General features: G+C 40.7%; 1 protein-coding gene across 3 annotated transcripts in view; it reads left to right on the forward strand.

Annotated features, from left to right (window-relative positions):
* Window positions 1-19,188, forward strand: part of GRID1 (glutamate ionotropic receptor delta type subunit 1) — a 550,527-nt gene that overhangs the window by 216,226 nt on the left and 315,113 nt on the right. For all 3 annotated transcript variants that reach the window (XM_080402703.1, XM_080402704.1, XM_080402705.1), the window contains one exon: window positions 14,317-14,601. In XM_080402703.1, coding sequence (XP_080258829.1) covers window positions 14,317-14,601 — 285 coding nt within the window. The remainder of the gene's footprint in view (window positions 1-14,316; window positions 14,602-19,188) is intronic.

Consider the following 19,188-nt stretch of genomic DNA (forward strand, 5'->3'; position numbering starts at 1 on the left):
GGAGGTTTTATATAATGAGACTTTATGAACACACACACATAACAGCCAGTTAAGCTTTATTAGTGACATAGCCTAAGTAGCACCTAATCAGAAGTGTAGTAACGTATTTATGTGTAGATAATGTCACAGGGCTCAAGTTAGCCTCTGTTTTCCACTTTGAAAATATTCTTTTATGCAGTTACTGAAATCAGATAACAGCTGAGAGCAGAGCCTTTCAATGAAACTATATTTCAGTGGAAGGTGAGCTATTTTAGTGTTGGATCCTTTTTATGTGTTTTCTTCTGGATTAGTCAGTTTGGGCTTGCTTACTGATGAAACACTTGGGGTTTAGTTCTTTCTTCCGTTGTGTGGTCTGTAGTCTTTTTTTACAATCTAATTTAATGATTAGTTTCATATATATGACGCTCTCATTTGCCTCAAATTATTCAGGATGTGCATACAGGTCTTTGAAAATATGATGCTTCAGATGCTTTAGAATAATTTAGTAGTGGCATCGTCTTATTATTAATAAAACATTTTAATTGTTAGCACCATACTTTATCCATAGAAACCTGATTACAAGAAGTTCTTTGTTTCTTCTTTCTTCACCTTGATCACAGAGGACAGAAAGCTCAAAGTGAAGGTCCTATGGGCTAATCAGTAACGGACACCATTTAAGGCAGAATAGGACACAAGTGGAGTAATCTATTAATACATTTTTATTTTTCTTCAATGCAGTACTGTAGAAAGCTGGTTACTTTTTCTGTATGGATTTAATACACCTGCTTTCCACTTCTGGGTCACTTTAGAAAGTAATTTTAAGGCGCTTATATATATATATGTAAATTATTCTGCATAGGTCACTGAAACTTGAATTGCATTAACAGATTCTTTCACAGCTATGATTTAGGTGCTTTAAAAAACAGTAATTATGTGAGTTCATAGAAACTAGTAATTAGCTGGAAAATAGAGGAGTAAAATTCTTGTGTTTATAAACGGGGGCTGGGGGGGCGGGGGGGGGGGGGGGGGGGGAAGATGCAGTCACTGCAGCACTGCAGTCCTGAGAGAGATCGCATAGTATCTCTCTGGGATTGTAACCCTGCGACTGCACCCACCCTTGCTGATTTTTCAGCGGGATGTGGGAGGCTTCCCCATCACGGTGTCCTCTTGCCATTTCAGTATTTGTGTGCGTATGCCTGGTATGGCCCCCCCTCTGTCCTGTTTTGCTCTTTCACAGATCTTTCTTGTGTACTTCAGCCTGTACCTTTTGCTTATCACGCTGGTTCCCTGCTTCCTCACTTGATTGTTGACTGTCGTTTCCCTTCCCTGATGCTCCTAGTTTAAAGCCCTGTTTCTCAGGTTTGGCCAGCCTGATGGCAAAGATGCTTTTACACTACTGATTAAATAGGTCCTGTCTCTTCCCTGAAGTCCTTGGTTTTGAAAGATGGTTCCATGGTTGTAAAAGCTGTGTTGTTGACACCAGCTGTGCAACCACGTATTAAACCCACAGGCTCTGTCTACTCTTCTGCAAGCTGTTTCTCTTCACCAGCAAGACTGAGAAGCAAAATACTGGCCTTGTCCTGCACTTGGCCATTGCTCTCTGAGCCGTGTGTCATGCTTGATATGCTCCAGATCTCCCTGGCGCTGTTGTGGGTGGCCACACGGGAGAGCAACAAGGGCATACTGGTGGGGGGGCTTTGTGTGCTGGTGAGATGTGTGCAATAGAAGAGGGAGGGAGACCTTCAGAAACTCTGTACCGGTGTTTGATTGGGACATAAAAAGAACATGTATCCAGCAAAGAGAGGCTTGATTTCCCTTGTAATGACTCTTGATTTGCATTTTGGTGTGACTTTTCTTTGAATTTTCCACCTTCACAGTAGGTGTAGCGGAAAAGGCACTCGCCTCTATCAAACCTGGCCACCACTCCAGGGCACTTTGTTAGTTTTCAAATTGGTGTCTTCCCTAGAGTGACTTTCATGTATAGAGAAACCTTAGTTGCAAGGTGTAATTAGGGCAGTTTTTTAAACAATTCTGAATAACATGAGATTAAGGAAATGTACTGCATCTGTGCTGGTATGAAGTAAGCCTGGTTATCCGCAGGGTAATGTCTGTTTATCTGCAGAGATAGAGGCTGAGATAAAGAGAAAAAAAAAAAAAAAAAGAAAGAAAAGTGCAGTCCAAAATAGGAGCAACTTCCAAGAGGCCAGTCTCATTTAAGCATCAAAAGGAGAGGCCTGGTTTTCAAGCAGCCTCTGGGTAAGAGGTGCATAAATGTTAAGACTTTTTGAAAATCTGTCCTAAGGTTCACAGTGGGAACTATATCAGGTGTTAAACACATTTGAACAACTGTCTAATTTCATGTATTCAGATGAGAACTCTTGCAAATTTGTGGGTTTTGATGTTTTTCCCTGATTTGACTCATGCAGAGCTGAAGGGGAGAGAGAAATTCAGAGTAATACTCCAACAATTTAGAGTAGCTTTATTAGATGTTAAAGCTGTGTGGTGTCTGAAGTTACTCTAGGGCAACTGCTAAAGCAAACTAGAGAATGCAGACTTGCAGTATTTTAATGCCGCCTATTTTGTAGCGCTGGTCCTGGGGATTTGAGATCTGTAAGCAGCTGTTTTCATGTAAGGAATATTGGTGCTGAGTGAGGACAGGATCTTTTTCTTAGTATTGAGCAAAAATAATTTTGGCATTCATTATGTGTTTCATGGGTAGGGAAAGAAGAAAGTGTTCCTTTTAAAGTTGATTTTAGAAAATGAAATAGCAGCTTTAGACTGTTGCTAGGCTTGGGATATTTGCATAATGCTTGAATGCAATTGTAAGTATGTGATACATTGCAGAGATCTTTCAATAGATCAACCCCTAAAATTTGTCAATAAATACAAGCTATAAATATGTACTGAGTCACAGCTAGATTCATAAACGCTGTGAGTCTTTCAGCAGTTGGCATAAATAAATGAATGTTGTTTGTGTAAGTTGGCTCCTTCACCATGGGTGTGTTCCCCAGCTCTGTGAATTGACTTCTGGTGTCTCATCTGCCTGATGTAATATTGCTGTCCACTTTGCTGGCAGAAGTAACAGCTATTGGAGAGAAGAGATCATAGCAAGATAAGGAAAGGCTATAGGGTTGTGCATTACTTGAGCTGGTAGTTGGAGTATGGAACTTGCTGTCCATGCATGAGGCAATGGTAGCTTTTGGGAATTTACCTTGAGTTTCATAATGTTTATCCTTCTCATAACGCAGCAGCCCTGATAGTATTATATATACCCCTGAGGCGCCCTTCTAAGTCTCCTGCTTAAGGTTTCGTTCTCAGGATGTGAACTGCTGCTTTGGAGTGATGTTTGCAGTTTGAATTTGTTGTTTCCAAGTAGGTGTTTTACTGAAGCACAGTGGTGGATTGGTTATGGAACAGAGATCGTGCACCAGTGTTTTGGTTTGTTTAAAATTTCTGGGTGACTAGGGAGTGTGCAGGGAATGACACATGCTTCTAATGTGCTGGGGAAACAAAAGAACAGAGAAATCTTTTGTGGTTAGTTTAGAAGTAATGTCGTGATGCTTAGCCTGATGTTCATCCCTCCTGCTTTCAGCATAAAAGCATGGTACACAGGAGAACAGTTTAAGGAGGGGGGCGCCCCCCACAAATTGAAGTTTCTGTTGGCACTTTTTGTGCACACACATCATTGCTGCTAATTAGACAGGCAAGCAGGGCTAACGCGTTCTTTGCTGGTCAATACTGCTCAGAATCCAAATGAGTTTCTTGGTACTGAAGAACTAGGAGGTTTTATCAGCTCGTCTGGAGTTGCTACATTTGACTGCTTTTTGTAAATGGCAGGAGAGTGTTTTCCTTTTGTGCCTGCCGGAACTGAGCCTCGGCCACGCTGACGTTACAATAATACTCAGCGTGTACATGTAAAAAAAGTCCCAAAGGAGGCAGTGAAGTCAAGCATGCATGCAGAATGCTAATGAACGTGTGAAAAAATACTTTTATATCATTATGATTTTTAATGAAAGGCAAATGAAAGAAGCAGAGGGTGAGAAAGTGCAGTTTATTCTGTGTTGAAGGGCAAAAGAAAACATAATTATTGATGAACTTGCTAAGAACGGAAATCAAATATGTAGTATTCAGAAAAGCAGTTGTTTATGTCTCTTAAATAATTGAGATAGTTTGCAGTTAATTCTAACTCAGAACTAATCTTGAAAGGGGAAAAGAAAAACAAAAAGAGTCAAAGCTGGTTCGGTTCCACCTGATGCCTTAAAATAGTATAGATGTCATTTTGATTAATGTGTAGCTCTGCAAAACCATACTCTTTTTAGTATTACCCAGAGATGCTTATTCATGTTTTTAAACGTCATGCCAAACTATGATTCTGGAAGAAAACCGTTACTAATGGAATGACATTTCGTCGAGAAAACAGAAGTGCAGTTATTCCTGGGATTTCTGTACTGTCAAGGCATTATTTAGCTGCTTTAAGGATTTTTTTTTTTAATTATTAATTCAGAACAGCTAGAAAATGTGTACATTTTGTGATATTTCGCATCCTCAACCGCTCACATTACTAAATTGTTGTCTAAAAAAGTTGTAAATACATACATTATGCAAGCTTTCCTGGTTTGGTCTTCCAAATCCATCTGACTGCAAAGGCAATAGCAAAACTCAGCTATAAAGCAGAGTTATAGCTGTTTCTCTCAGAGACTCTTACCTTCTTTGGAGGAGCTAGAGAGCACAATCAGATGTCTTTTGTAAAAACAAGGGCATCTCTTATCTGTCACTAGTGCTCTCAATTAATGCACTTTTATTAGTGGAGTATACCTTGTACTGATTTCATGGTGGTGGCTTTTCCACGCAAAATGTAGCATGTTCAGTGATTAACCCAAAACCCTTATTTGCAAAACAACCGGTGCTTTTGTTGACCACTTGATGGCATCACTCAGTTGTATGGAAAGTAAACTGTTTTGCCAGTAGTAGAGCAGTTATACTTGTGTGCTTGGTGTGAGAGGACTTTAATGTTTTATTTTAGTCTATTAAAGACTGAAAAGAGCTATTAATACGCTCCCATAAATTAAATGAAAGATGAAAGCCACAACTCTACTTCTGATAACTCTTTTCCTTCTCTATGGTATATTACTTACCACTTTGAAATAATTTCATCATCTGCATAAATGTGAATGAAGAGTGGTCTAGATTGCTTCTTTCCCTGCTTTTGGTTAATTTTTTAAGAATGGCAGCTAGTGGTTTATTGCATTGATACTGACACAAAGAATGTTGTCATGCACTGAAATGTCCTTTTGGTTTGTGCTTTGAGGGAAATTACTTGAAACCTCCAACTGTTGCAGTCAATGTGCATTCTAGGGAAAGGATTTATACAATTTTGTGCATTCACTATAGGTCCTAGAAAAGAAAAGCATTTTTCAGCCTTCATACCCAACCTAGGTGCTCTGTCTGTGTGTGAGCCAATGACAACAGCTTACTGAAAGTGCTGAACCAAGGGGATAATGGAGCAAGTAAGGTGCGGTGACTATTATTTCAGAGGTAAAAGATGGTTCTAGTAATGTCAGGGGAGCCCTGACAGTTTATACATGCTGAGAATTGGCCCACAAGGCACCAGCCAGTAAAGCATTTAGTTGAAAGTAAGTTGATGATCTAAATATTAATTTTCCTATGCAACCAGTGTCAATGAGCAGTAACCAAACACCCTATTAGTGCTGTGAGCAGTGACACAAAGGAGATGGAGCTGGCTTCTGACCTCAGAAGGGGTAAGCGGGCAGTGTGGGAAAAGCAGCATGAGGAAGGTGATATCGCCAGTGTGCCTCTGTTCAGTGAGTAATGGTTAGCGTGTATCTGGAAGAAAAACATAGGAAACATGCATACAAAAACTCATTCATTTTTTTTCTTCTCCTATTCTTTCTTGTTTGGCTTAGGCTGCTGAATGCTGGAAAAACAATAAAAAGGCAGTCCAAGAATAAGGGGAGGATCTTTAGTAACATTTTTTTCTAGAAATTTTTTGATAAACATTTCAAAATCTCGTGCTTAACTTAGCTTTTGAGGTTTGTTTTGATGCTGCTTTGTCAGGGATATTTTGATATACTGATTACGTGTACATTTAAATATGCACATTTATATATGTATATACTGGTCTTCTTGATAGTGTATACTGGTTTTCCAGAATCTTTTCCATGTAACTGGTAGCCTACTGAAATAATCGTCATAATCTTAGAAAATGTAAGCGATGATGCGTATCATATTTTTGGATCATGAAGTGCTTTGAGCTGGGCAGCTGAGAATTTTACCTAAGTCGGAGACAGAAGTGTCCCACTATAGGACTTTACCCATACAACTGATGACAAATTTTTCTAAAAGAAAAAAATAAAAGAGTTTATAAACTGACTTGCCAGTCTTATTTCAGTTGCTAAGAAAAAACACTAGAGAATCCCTTACCTTGTGTTTTCTAAGGAAAAAAAAAAAAAAAAAAAAAAAAAGAGCTATACTGAAGGACGGAGAAAGAATTCAGAAACAGGCTAAATGGTGATTATTCAGTTTTTCAATATATTATCTAGTATAATGGTTTTGGTTAATAGTTATCAGAAAACTAAGTATCAAAAAACTCCATGGAGGGCTCACAATGACAATTCAACTGCTGGCAAATACTATGTCTCCTCCATAGCTGCACTAAAACGAAATATTTGAGCCTGCCTCAGGTCAGGAATGAGCTTCTCTAATTTTCATGGAGTTAGTGGCAGCCTGCGCCTTGCCAGCTGTGTCTTGTCCATACATAGATGCTAATGAACCTGCTACAGGATCATTTTAGCTTTGGTGCTATAAGTCTGTGATTTTAGGACTGTGGCCCCAGGTTTTATTGCTGTTGCCAATCACTCGTTAAAGACTTTACATCATACATATTTACACATGGGTAAGTATCAGCATCTTCTCCAGAGATATTCTGTTACATGGTGTGTGTGTGTCAGATTTTGAAGCTCTGCCTGAGCTTGCAAGCTGACAGGAGAAGATTTACTTGCCGCCTTGCAGCTGGAGAGAGCCCTGAACTGATTTATTGTGAATTCTTCCCAATGTGGGTTTCATGGCTTTGGAAAAAGGACACATAAAGGGAGCTTGGTTTCATGTGAGACTAGAACATGGGCCTTTTGAGGAGGTCAACATTACAGTTTGCTTTGTGTTGGGTGTATGGTTCCTTTTGTTTTAAGTTTATATCATGTTTCTGTGCTATCCAGCAAGAATGTTATCTATCTGACAAACTTCAGGCATTTTCTGTCCTCTTTGGTTCTCAGACTATCTATTTTTATTTACTGCAAGAGAGTCTGCAGTATTTGTCAGTGGTTGCATTTGTATGTTGGATGCCGGGCTAGTCACAGGTGCTCTCCAAGGTCCTTCTTGCAATGAATTATTATCCATGGGAATACTTTCATGATTTGAAATTCTTGTCTCTGGTGGAAGACTTGGCATTGTGTTTGGGCTCTGAATGCTGGCAAGCAGGGGAACACAATTGCCATCAGGAGGTATGGTGGGGCTGTGTCAGACTTTCCTGTGGCTTCCAGAATTATCGCATCAAGGACTGTGGGATTTAAGAAAGCCTGGATCCTGGTCCCAGGTAGAGAAGAAAAGCTGTTTAAATGAAAGGGAGGAAATATTTAGCGTTCTCAAATGTTACATGTGAAAAATGTACACATCCAAATTGGGGTAGTTAGGGTTTTGGATGGTTTGATTTTTGCATTAAACCACAGTGGACTAACTGTGAATTTTCTTTCTTGTTTTAAGATGCATTTTGTTTTGATTGAACATATGTCTAATGTAGTAAGAAATACTAATCTTCACTACATACAAACTGGTACAGCAATAAAAGTGCTACATAAAAGAATTTTGCTGTCTATGTCTGTTATCTTTTCTCTCTATTAACAGTTACTCTGACAAGTAACTATAGTTTGTGTAGGGTTTTTGTAATAAAAATTACAAAATCTTATTAGTTTGAAGAAACATAGTGTAAACGCATAACATAAAGGTAATTAAAAACCTTAAGAAATGTAACAAAAATAATTTATTGCTGAGTACCCAAAGGAAGGACAACTGCGTAGCATGATACTAGGTGCCAATATGCCAGTTCATTATGAATTCTCTTTCTCAATTAATAAAAGAAACTGATGAAGAGTAAACAAACAACATAAAATATAAAGTAAGGAAAGCCTACTTTAATTCAGGAAACCCTCTTAGTGAAGCATCAGGTCAAATGAATGTTTAGATGACTAATGTTGATGTTGTCTTTAATTCACCAATAGTAGGAGTGAATCTATAGATCAGTATTTTGAATAGAAGCATTTTCAGTGATATTAATGTTTATCCTGTAATTTTGTCTGCCTGAGGGACTGATTTTGCACAAAATCATTTAAGTATTAAAGGACTTTTGAGGCCTAAAGAAAAAGACTACTAGTTATCTACATTTTAGTTATCTATTTTTCTGTTGACTGAAATACCTGTAGGTTCGTGCCCTGACTTCTATAAAGTTTCTTATGTGCTACAGCAGAAATGTTTGGGTTTTGTTTAGGTATGTGTGAAAGTGCTCACTTATCTGGCTTGTGTTATTTTTGGTTTTAGCTGAAGGGATTGTATTGTCGTCCTCTTGATTTTGAAATATTGCTTGGTGGGCTGCAGTCTTTTTCCTTGTATTGTTGTCTTTTCTTTGTCAACCCCTGTGCTCCAGACAAACCTCCCAGAAGGACTTTTTCCATTCAGTTTAAGAATACCTCTATGGATGCATTTCCTGCAGACTTTACATCTCGATTAAGGATACAACATACCAGATTTCTGAAATGATATATTTTTATTTCCTAACTTTTTGCTATTCTAGTGTTTAACCCAAAACTTCTGTTATGTGTATATGTTATAAATAAAATTGGCTAATGAACCAAATTGCTGATTAAATTTTGTACACATGAATAATACAATAGTTAGTTCCTTGTGTATTCATTTGTATATAGCACGGGATATTCTGCATGTGCTTGCTAGGCCAGCTTGTAGATTTGCTAACTATGCACTTTCAGCAGAATAACTTGCAGGCCTTGATAATCTCATGGAATGTTAGGATTTAGGTTTCCAAAATAGTTTGGGTTTTTTTATTACCTTCTCCAGAATTTGTGTTCTCTGGAATTTGATGTTTTGATGATAAAATGATTATTTTCCTCCCTCTCCCTACTGGTGTTCAAAGATAAACAATGTGAAAAATCAGTTTCTGCCAGATTGACTGAGGCAATAGTACTAAGGCAGGCATGAAGTCCCTCATCTCATCTCAGCAGGATGGTAGCTGTTAAACCTAGTTACAAATACTTAAGTGCCAACTTCGTTAATCATTTCATTCCAGAGAACTACACTAGAAATATCAGGTATGTGCAGTGTGGCTGGATTTCCATTCTTTTGCCAGATCTGAAGTTCTCTTCCTTTGAAGATCTTTCCAAGCGAAAAGGCAGCAACCTCTCAATTGTTGAACCGTGATTTTTTTTTTTTTTAAATCAAGTTATTTGCTATTAGGAAGATTCTCCATTTGCAGTGCAGTAAAACGCTCCTAAAGGTTAATCAAACTAAAAAAGAAAAAAAAAATCAAGGAAATTAAAACAATTCAGAGAGGATTTATCAAATATGATCAGATGCTGTCCAGAGTGGGTAGGACCAGCTATAGAGCTACACAGAAGTGAGAGACAGAAAGGCATTGAAGTTTGAAGAGGCAGTGTGAATGCCAGTAGGTGGATGTATTGTTAGATCCGAAATTACAGTGGCAGCTGGTCTATTGATAATTGTGGAAACAAAGGAACAAGTTTCTACCCTTTTCTGAAAAACAGGAAACCACTGAAAGGGAGACTGAAAGATGGTCATATTGTCACATTGCCAGAAGCAAGATAACAGTTTGTCTTGGAGTATTTTGATTCCCTGCAGTTTGGAGAGGGATTTAATTAGAGAGATCTGAGCTAAAGCTTTTAATGCAAGTATCCCTATGAAGATGGTGCCAAATCAGGACTTTGCCATCTGCACCTGTCTTCACAAATAGGATGGCAGTACATGAGGCAATGGTAGGAAAGCAAGACCTTAAAAGTGACTGTAGCAAAGCAGAATTCTTGCATCATTTCACAGGCTGTGAGGAGTCTCGTGGGCCATGATTAAAAAGGTCACATGGATAAGGTGCATTCTGAAAAATGATAGCTGCACTTCCATGAACTGTTGTCTAATGGGATATGACTGGAGTTAGAGACGTGGGTCACAGAATGGGAGAAAAGTTTGGTATGTATCGGTATGATGTAAGAACCGTTAGACAAATGGATGTTAGAAGAAGCCCCAAATATATTAACCTTTGTTACTTCTGTCAACATCATGACAGAGATGACACAGAGAAGCTAAATGGAGAAAAACAGGGCTATAGATGGAGAAGAGAGCAGACAGTGTGTTGTGAAACTCTGTAATGGAAATAACAGTTCCAGATATGAAATGTCAAGCAGATGTGGAAAGGGGAGATTCTGAAGACAGACTTCAAAAGAATAGGTTGAGAGAGAGATTCCACTGAAACGACTAAAAACTGGATTAAGCAATAATTTGGGAAACTTCAATGAAATCGAAGTGTAAGTTTGAGAGATGGTCTGTTGATGGTGGCTAACACTGATTAACAACTACCATGTCATAATTTAGTCTGCTCAAATAGATGAATGAAGATGAAGCCTGATGGTGATGAAGGCATTTCAGTACAGTAAGCTAGTAACTATTGCTATTCACGTAGCAGTGAAATCTGGAGTCAGGATTGCTGGAACGTTGACTCTCTTTATCTGTGGAACAAATACTTTAAAAGCATTATTTCTTGAAACTTATCTACGTAAATATATCTACAGGATAAATAAATATGAACACATCTTCGTTATAACAATATGAAATTGTTATAGCTACCACTATAGCAGTTAAAGATCGCTAAACACCTAAGGTGTTCTGATTCCCCTTTCCCTTATGTTAGTAGGTTGACATGAACTGAGGCAACTTCACATTTCTGTATTTCAGCTTTAAGGAAATCAAGATGGTAGTAATAGAATTCATGTGCAAAAATTGCAGGTTCTTTTGAGTGCTTATGAAGCTGCAGCTGGCATACAGAATTAGTGATTTACTCAGTCTTGTAGTCAGGGATGCTTGACTGTTGCTGAAAATCTGTAGCTAGTATGAAGTAAAACAGAAGATGACACATCTTTTCTCATGCCAAAGTTTTGTATGCAAAAAAGTACAGGCATGTGGGAGGAAATCCTAAAAGAATTGTCACCAGAGTTTTCTTCTGGTATTGTATAATCCTTGAACGTTCTTTTGCTATGGGATTTCAAGATGTCTTAAGAGTTAATGAGGTTTTTAATGAATAGGAGTTTGCTAAGTAGTTGTTTCCCATTCTGTTACTAATGTAGAAAGCAGTACTTCTTTATGTGCTAAAAGCTTATTCTCACCTTTCAGCGTAGTAAGTGTGGAGAGGTTGAACTTCCTGGAATCTATTGTATTTTTATATAGTGAAAGTCTACTAGAAATATGACATGTTCTGTTTCACATCCTGTAATTTGACTAAAGAAAGCAATTCAGAAAATATGAAACCTTTTTCCCTTAGTCATTCCAGTTTTTCATTGCCTGCTATACTATTTCGAAACCAAGAGCCAAGAGGAGATAACAGTTACTGTGCAGCATATGCTTTCAGGCAGAACATAATCAATTGACAAAATATCAGAATGTAGAAACGTATTGACTAATTCTTCATTTTAACCAGTTGACACAAACTACAAAACACTGGGAAAATGCCTTGACCAAAACAGTCTTTGCTGAGATATTTCAGCTGTGTTCAGTGGGCTGTGCTGGGAGATAAGGGGCCCCATTTGCTGCAGCCTGTTGTATCTCTGGTCTTTTTGCTGCTAGTAAGTGAGCAGCTTTTGATTAGTGTCAACTGCTGAATGAAGTCATCTCTTGTTATACAACTGGTGATCAGCTCTATATTCCACAAATAAGTGACTCTCTGAATGCAGCCTCCCGAGAGAAAGGGCTTTGTTTTTTTGCTCCTTCTGTCTGCTTTGCAAGTAAATTGTTCCTTCCACAGACCCGTGTGGCTTGCTTCTCTCACCTCTGGTGACAGCAAAGCTTGCTGGTTGGTGATCTCTGCAGGGGTTTATAGCTCAGCTCGGCTGTTCTCTCCCTCTGTTCCCACTTCTCTGTTCCCTCCCCTACTGTGACTAAATAAATTACCTGTATGACATGTTCAGTTTTCTCTGGCTAGAAGCCTGGGAAATCAAATCTGTTCCCGAACCTGGGTCTCCCATTTGGCAAATGTAATGCCTCCCTGCTGTTAAATCAGGTCAGCTCTCAGGAAAAACAAAGAACAATTTCATGTAACTATAATCAACACAGAGTAAATTTAGATAATGCAGCTGACATGTGTATTGTAAAGACCATCAAGGAAATAATTTCAAAAGCACTTCATCTTTCTCTGTTGCATTAGGATACATGTTGAATGTTCTGTGCATAGAGAAGATCAAACATTTTCTTTCTGTTATCCTATATCAAAGTGTGATCTATTTATTTTCTCTCTGGTCTAAGACGATATTTGGTGAAACAGTTTGTTGGTTGCCTTAAAAACAGTTTTATGTGTTTAATTACTGTGGCTTTGTGTAATTAATATTGGCAATTAACTGCTAATTACTATTAATTATTCATACACTGTCCAGTCCCTTTGATGTTTTGGCCTCTGAAAGTGGAGGTATACTTAAAAGTGTTTAGAGGAGGAAAACCAAATCCTTTTAATATGTTATGCTCATTTTTCTACATTTTCTCTCAGTTGGTTCCACCGGAGATCAGAGGTGGGTCAGCGGCAGGGTGGCAGCACATCTTTCCTGCGTTAGCAGAGCTGACACATGCCCTGGCAGCCCTGCGGCATGTGCCACGTGCCGGCCGCCAGCTCTCCCATGTGCCGTGGCCATCGCCTTGCACAGGGAAGCGCAGCGTGGGCAGCCTCCCCTCCATGCTGGGAGCTGAACATCCTGCTCAGCTACCCTGTGTGTCCCAGAGGGGCTCTGGATTATACCCTGGAGGCTCTTTCATTTATCGGCTGTTAGCAAGGTCATGTAGCCTGCAGCAGGGCTGTGGAGCATCCCCAGTCACCTCCTGTCCAGCTTGGCTCTGGTGGTGGGCCTCTGTCCCAGGGAAGCAGATTAGCTTGTTTCCTTTGGGCAGGCTGGGCTTGTGCAGGTGCTTGCTTGGGGACTGAAACAGCAACTGCATCCCTGAGCTCCCCCCCAGCCCTCTTCAAAGGAGAAGAGGAGTGGGAAGCGCCGAGTGCCCCTGGGGGACCCTTAGGGCAACACTAAGCCATGAGTCCTCCCTGTGCCCAGCTCCCAGGGACTTGTGGCTTTGCTGCCACTTATTCAAGAGGGTTAGTAACATCAAACGTCAGTAGCTGCCTTAGTCTTGCCACCACTGACTAAATAGCTGCTGGGCTATAGCTGGGGGGCCTAGAGTGAAACATTTTCCAACCCCAGCTGCATGTCGGGTGGCCCTACCGGGCAGAGTCCTGGGGAGAGTGAGCCGGGCGGGATGCTGTGGCTGACCCCAGCAGCACAGCAAGGCTGGGAAGGGCTGCCCAGGGCTGCCCAGCCAGCACCGCCTGGGTCTCACTCGCCTAACGCTTCATCCTCAAAAGCAGATGGGCTCAAATGTGTATGCAGTGTTTTTAAATGGTATGTGCTTTTCCAGATCTTTTTAAAGACGGCTACGGTGTTACTAATAATTTAGTTGTTCATGAGTTGCCTTTGTTCTAACGAGTGCCTTTGTTGTTTCTTCATAGCTCTGAGACACACTGTGAATGTTTTTCCATCAATTTAAAAATCCTTCAAAATTCTCTTGTATAAGAGAAATCTTTGAAACTGAAATTGCTCTTTATTGTCTGAAGTCTTCGTCCAATGTGCACAACAAAGATTAAGAGGTGAAAGCAGTGAACTGGCTTTTAAAAGACAGTTCAGTTCCTGCTTCCACCAGGAATGACCTGAAGCAAGGGCTGTAAGCTCCATCCATATCAGCTCCTGTCTGAAGAAATGACAACAGTAATGCTATCTGTCCTCGACTTGTTCTTATCAGTACAGATTGCAGATACTGTCTCCTGCCATAGAGGTGCAGGACCTAACTCTGAAAGGCTCTGGCTGATACTGTAATAGAAATCATTTCCACTCTCTGTTAATGGCAAGGGTAAAGCCTGTCCCGTTTCCTTCTTAGCATCTAGGTTTGTCAAAGGAATTGCTGAGCTTGTTCTAACCCTGCTTTATTTCTTGTCTTCTCCAGCCTGTGACCTGATGACCCTGGGGATCTTAGCCTTAGTGACATCCACTGGTTGTGCCTCAGCCAACGCCCTGCAGTCCCTGACAGATGCCATGCACATCCCACACCTTTTTGTACAACGCAACACGGGAGGCTCCCCACGCACAGCATGCCACCTGAACCCCAGCCTGGAGGAGGAGGAGTACACGCTGGCTGCCCGGCCACCCGTCCGCCTCAATGATGTTATGCTGAAACTGGTCACTGAGCTGCGGTGGCAGAAATTCATAGTGTTTTATGACAGTGATTATGGTAAGTGGAGAATTTTAGATGGTATTAAATTGATTTCTTTTTAACTGGGATGTGGGGAGGGAAAGGCAAAGGGAGGGGTGGGTTAGAACTTGCTGGGTTCTTCATTGACAAAGGGGAAGATGTTTCAAGTGGACACAGGTCTTTGGTTTGAAGGAAAGGTTGCTGTGAAAACTAGTTCACAGACAAGCAGCAAAGTTGCTTAGCAACATCTACAAGGACAGCTGAAGTTTGAATCATCTCACACTTTTTCAGTAAAATATTAATGAAGTGTTGATGTTGATTGGCAGGGGTCACATAGCTGTGCAAGTAAGTTCAGTGCGGCCTCTACCCATTCCCAGAAAAGGCTTTCTATCAAAGCTGAGTACTGTTCTCTTTAAAAATTAATTTTCACAATAACTATTACCATTTCTTTTTTCACATGCTTCCTCACACTCTTCTCCATTTGGACTGAATTCCACACTGATATCCTTCCTGGCATTAAACTAAAGCGTAGAGTTAGCATTTCCACTGTATCTGATGCATTTCCTTCAGCAAAATTTTTACTTTGGGCTAAAACTTGAGGAAAAGGAGTCTCTGCCCAAGAAAATGTAGTACCTTATGTTGGGTGTAAAGAATCAAAGAAAAAATAGATCTCTCATTGGGCCAAGCTCTCAGTGAAAGGGAACTGTGTACATAATCCCCCCACCCAACTGATATGAACGCTGTTCCATATGTTTAACTCGTGGTATTTTCAGCACAGTCATCTTAGGATATAGGATCTGTAATGGATATAGGGTCTGTAATGGATAAAATAAATTTTCTGTGGTATGTTTTAAAACCTCCAAACACTTCTGGTTTAAAATGCAATGCATAATCTTTTGGTGTGGTGACTGACTTTGAACAGAATACAAAGAAAGGAAATTAAGGTTAAATTGCAGTTGGAAAAATACATCTTGTGTGTCTGTGCATACAGTTTAGATTTTATATGTAGTCTTCCACAACTACAAAACAGACCTTTATTTGTATTCTTCCTATGTAATCATAGATTTTTCAGTGGTGAATCAGAGAGAAATAATATCTTTGGTTTTGAAGTCGGGCTACTCCTGGTTTAAAAAAATGAAACAGAAAGGCTATATGAGAAGGGTCCTGAGATGGAATGAGTTCTGAAAGTCTTAGGCGCAGCTTTCTGTTCTCAGTTGTTAGAGATGTCAATTGCTGTGTCACTTGAACAGCAAGACTGAAGATAATGAGGCTGATTTTAAGTGGGAAATCAACCGAGGCTGTAATGTCCTTCTAATCATATAGAATTATTTTAAGCATAAGACGACTGCCATGATACTTGTAGAGTTAGTCTGTAGACTCAAAAATCTAGCAACCCAGCAAATAAACTGCCATGTAATTACTGTCCTATGTAACACTTGACCAGTGAGTGTTTTGAAAGCAAACACCGCAAGGTGATCTTTTAGTAGCCTTCTGATAGTGATGAGAAAGTTGCTATGTAATGTAGGATTGGGTTTAAGAAGGTAAAATTATTCTAATGGTTATTTCCAAGAATGGGAAAGAAATAGGGCTGGGGTCAGTCCCTCACACGCTGCCTCTGCTGCTCCTTCCTCCTCAGGGGGAGGATCCTCACACTCTGCCCTGCCCCAGCGTGGTGTCCCTCCCACAGCAGACAGTCCTGCATGAACTTCTCCAATATGGGTCCTTTCCACAGGCTGCAGTTCTTCACACAGTGCTCCAGTGTGGAGTCCCCCATGGGGTTGTAGGTCCTGTCAGGAGCTACTCCAGCCCGGGCTCCTCTCCCCACGGGGCCACAGGCCCTGCCAGGAGCTGCTCCAGGGTGGGCTGCCCACGGGGTCACAGCCTCCTGCGGGCACCCACCTGCTCTGGTGTGGGACCCTCCCTGGGCTGCAGGTGGGGATCTGCTCCACCATTAACCTCCCCAGGCTGCAGGGGAATCTCTGCTCCGGCAGCTGGAGCAACTCCTGCCTCCTCCTGCGTTAACCTTGGTGACTGCAGGGCTCTTGCTCTCACGTATTCACACTCCGCTCTGCTGCTGAAATTTGATTCAGAGGATTTTTCCCCCTTAAATGTGCTATCCCAGAGGTACTGCTGCTGCTGGGCTTGGCCTTGGCCAGTGGCTGGTCCATCTTGGAGCCGGCTGGCATTGGCTCCATCGGATATCAGAGAAGCTTCTAGTAGCTTCTCACAAGAAGCCACCCCTGTAGCCTCCCTGGCTACCAAAACCCTATCATGCAAACCTAATACAGTAGCAAACCTGGTTACTGAGCTATGGTATCGCTTCTTCCAGTAGTACATCTGTGTTTCTTTGCCTTTTCTGCAAAGGGTTAACATCTCAGTATCAAATCCTGAAACCCTACACATACTCTATAAATTCAGTATGATCAAATTTACCTTTTCTGTTTACCACAGACTGACCTTCAGGCTGTACCAGTAAGACAGACAGTAAAAGAGGATGGAAAATTTGCCACCAGATATTTTGCTTCTTCCAGTTGGATACTGTGTTGCATACTGCAGCTGCCCATGCGCTTCTCCTCTTCCTCTCAGACATGACAACCATCTCGAACTAATTCCACTAAAAGTATTTTTTTATAAAATCTTGGTGGGAGGAGTTCCCATAGAAAAGCCGACTGAACCCTGCCGGCTCTGGGCAGGCATTGGTGAATAGGGGTAGATAACCTAGTCCCAGGATGCTGCGCTGAGCTCAAGGACAGCAGGCTGGGTGCCAGGGTGTGCCCACTGCCCTCCCTGCTGAGCTGCAGGAGAGCTGTGCTTGTGCATCTCCAGTAGCACCTCCTCGCTCAACGTGCAGGAGTTGCCTGCTGGCCACGAGCAGGGAGGTCACTTGAAGAACACGTGTTTATGATTATGGAGAGTTTCCAACACTGGGCTCTCGAGGTTTACTGTAATAAATGGTCCTTCCCTACCTGCTCTCTGGAAGTTATACTATTCCCTTGAGTAATGTTTTAATTTGTCCATCTGCTGATCTCTAAAACCCAGCCAATCCCTTGGTGTCCTCCTTGTGGAAACTGTCAGGCTTTCAGAAGACAAAATAACATCGCACAGTTAAAAGAAGCCCCATGTTTATAGTAATGCTGTGCTATACTGGAGCTGAAAATTATTTACCTTGTGGATTACTTGTTCTTTATCAGATATACATTTTGGATTATAATTTCTGCAGGGGTTAAATTAAGGACAAGGAGCAGACTTGGCAATTAGAAATACAGAGTAGTCACTGACCAGCCTAACAAACTCCTCATTATTGTTGTGCTTATGATAAAATATGTCTTGTTTTACACTAAAGCTACAGACAGAAATCTGTATGCACAGCTTCAGTGAAAAGATATGGTCCTTTCTTCTAGTACAATGCCTTAAATTCTGTAACAAGAAATGGAGACATTTCACAGGAAAGATGTGGAAGTTCTAAAGAAAAAGATAGCTAAATGGAAATGGTAGAAGCATGGTACAAACTGTGATATTCCACCTAATGTGAAACCAGCTTTTAGATTTTGTCACTTGTGGTGAAGAAATGGATAATAGCAAGAAATGAGTAATAAGTTGGTTCAGGAGAAGTGGCCTTTCAAAAGACCTCAGGCTTGACAGCTGCAGCATTCAAACTCTTCTCAATGATATGTTGTTCTACTGAGCAGTACCAGTGGGGGAAAGGTCAGCTGATACATATCCATACAGTTCTTCTGTATTTGTGTAAGAAAATGTAAAGGGTTGATATAGACACTGTGTTTTCGTGACTTAGCCCTTGTTTTTCCACTTCTCTCATTTATGGTTTGTGCATAATTTCAGAAGATGCACAGGAAATCTACTCCCCCTTGATCACAATGGGAGCTTTCTGCTGATGAGACTGCTGCCTGATATGAAAATGATGGCTAGGCACTAGAGCAACGCCAGTCAGTCACAGCCAAGACAAACATCCTGTCTTGCTGATGTGTTGTAGAGCTGTTGGAGCTCAAGGCCAGAGAGAGAGACAGTCGAAGCCCTGTCTCTGCTATTCTTTGCCATGTCATCTTGAGAAGGCTTTCTAGCCTCTGTATGCTTCCCTTTCCCATCTGTGCAATGGAAAGAAAAACCTTCCTCCCAGTGCGATTAAACTGGTGTTTGAAATTTCCTTAGAAATTCTTCAGGCAACAGAATTGTGGCGCATTCAGGAATAAGTCAATTCCAGTAAGAGCTCAAGGAACCAGGGTCATGTTAAATGCATTAATTTACCTTAAATGTCTTTATGAAAATGCATGCTAAATCATGGTATTTTACATTAATTTTCTGGGGAAAAAAATGAATTGTCCCTATGTTTGTCAATGGCTGTCAGACTGTGCTCTGTGGAACTAGGTCTACCCACCTGTTAAAAAAACCTGCAACAGAAAATCAGATCTGTTGTGTCATCCTAAAAAGCTTCAGCTGCCCTCATGTGTTTTGAATTGCTTTTTTCCTCTTTACAGGAGCATCTTGTGTGCCTCCACATACATTACGTCAGTGCTTAAAGGCCTGCTGGGAAGCTTAATGTTTTATTTTGCTGACCTCCTGGATGTAGAAGCATCAGTAATCAAATTTTCTGACACAAAAATTGGTAGC

This window comes from Falco punctatus, assembly GCF_963210335.1.
Source record: "Falco punctatus genome assembly, chromosome: 9".
Taxonomy (NCBI): domain Eukaryota; kingdom Metazoa; phylum Chordata; class Aves; order Falconiformes; family Falconidae; genus Falco; species Falco punctatus.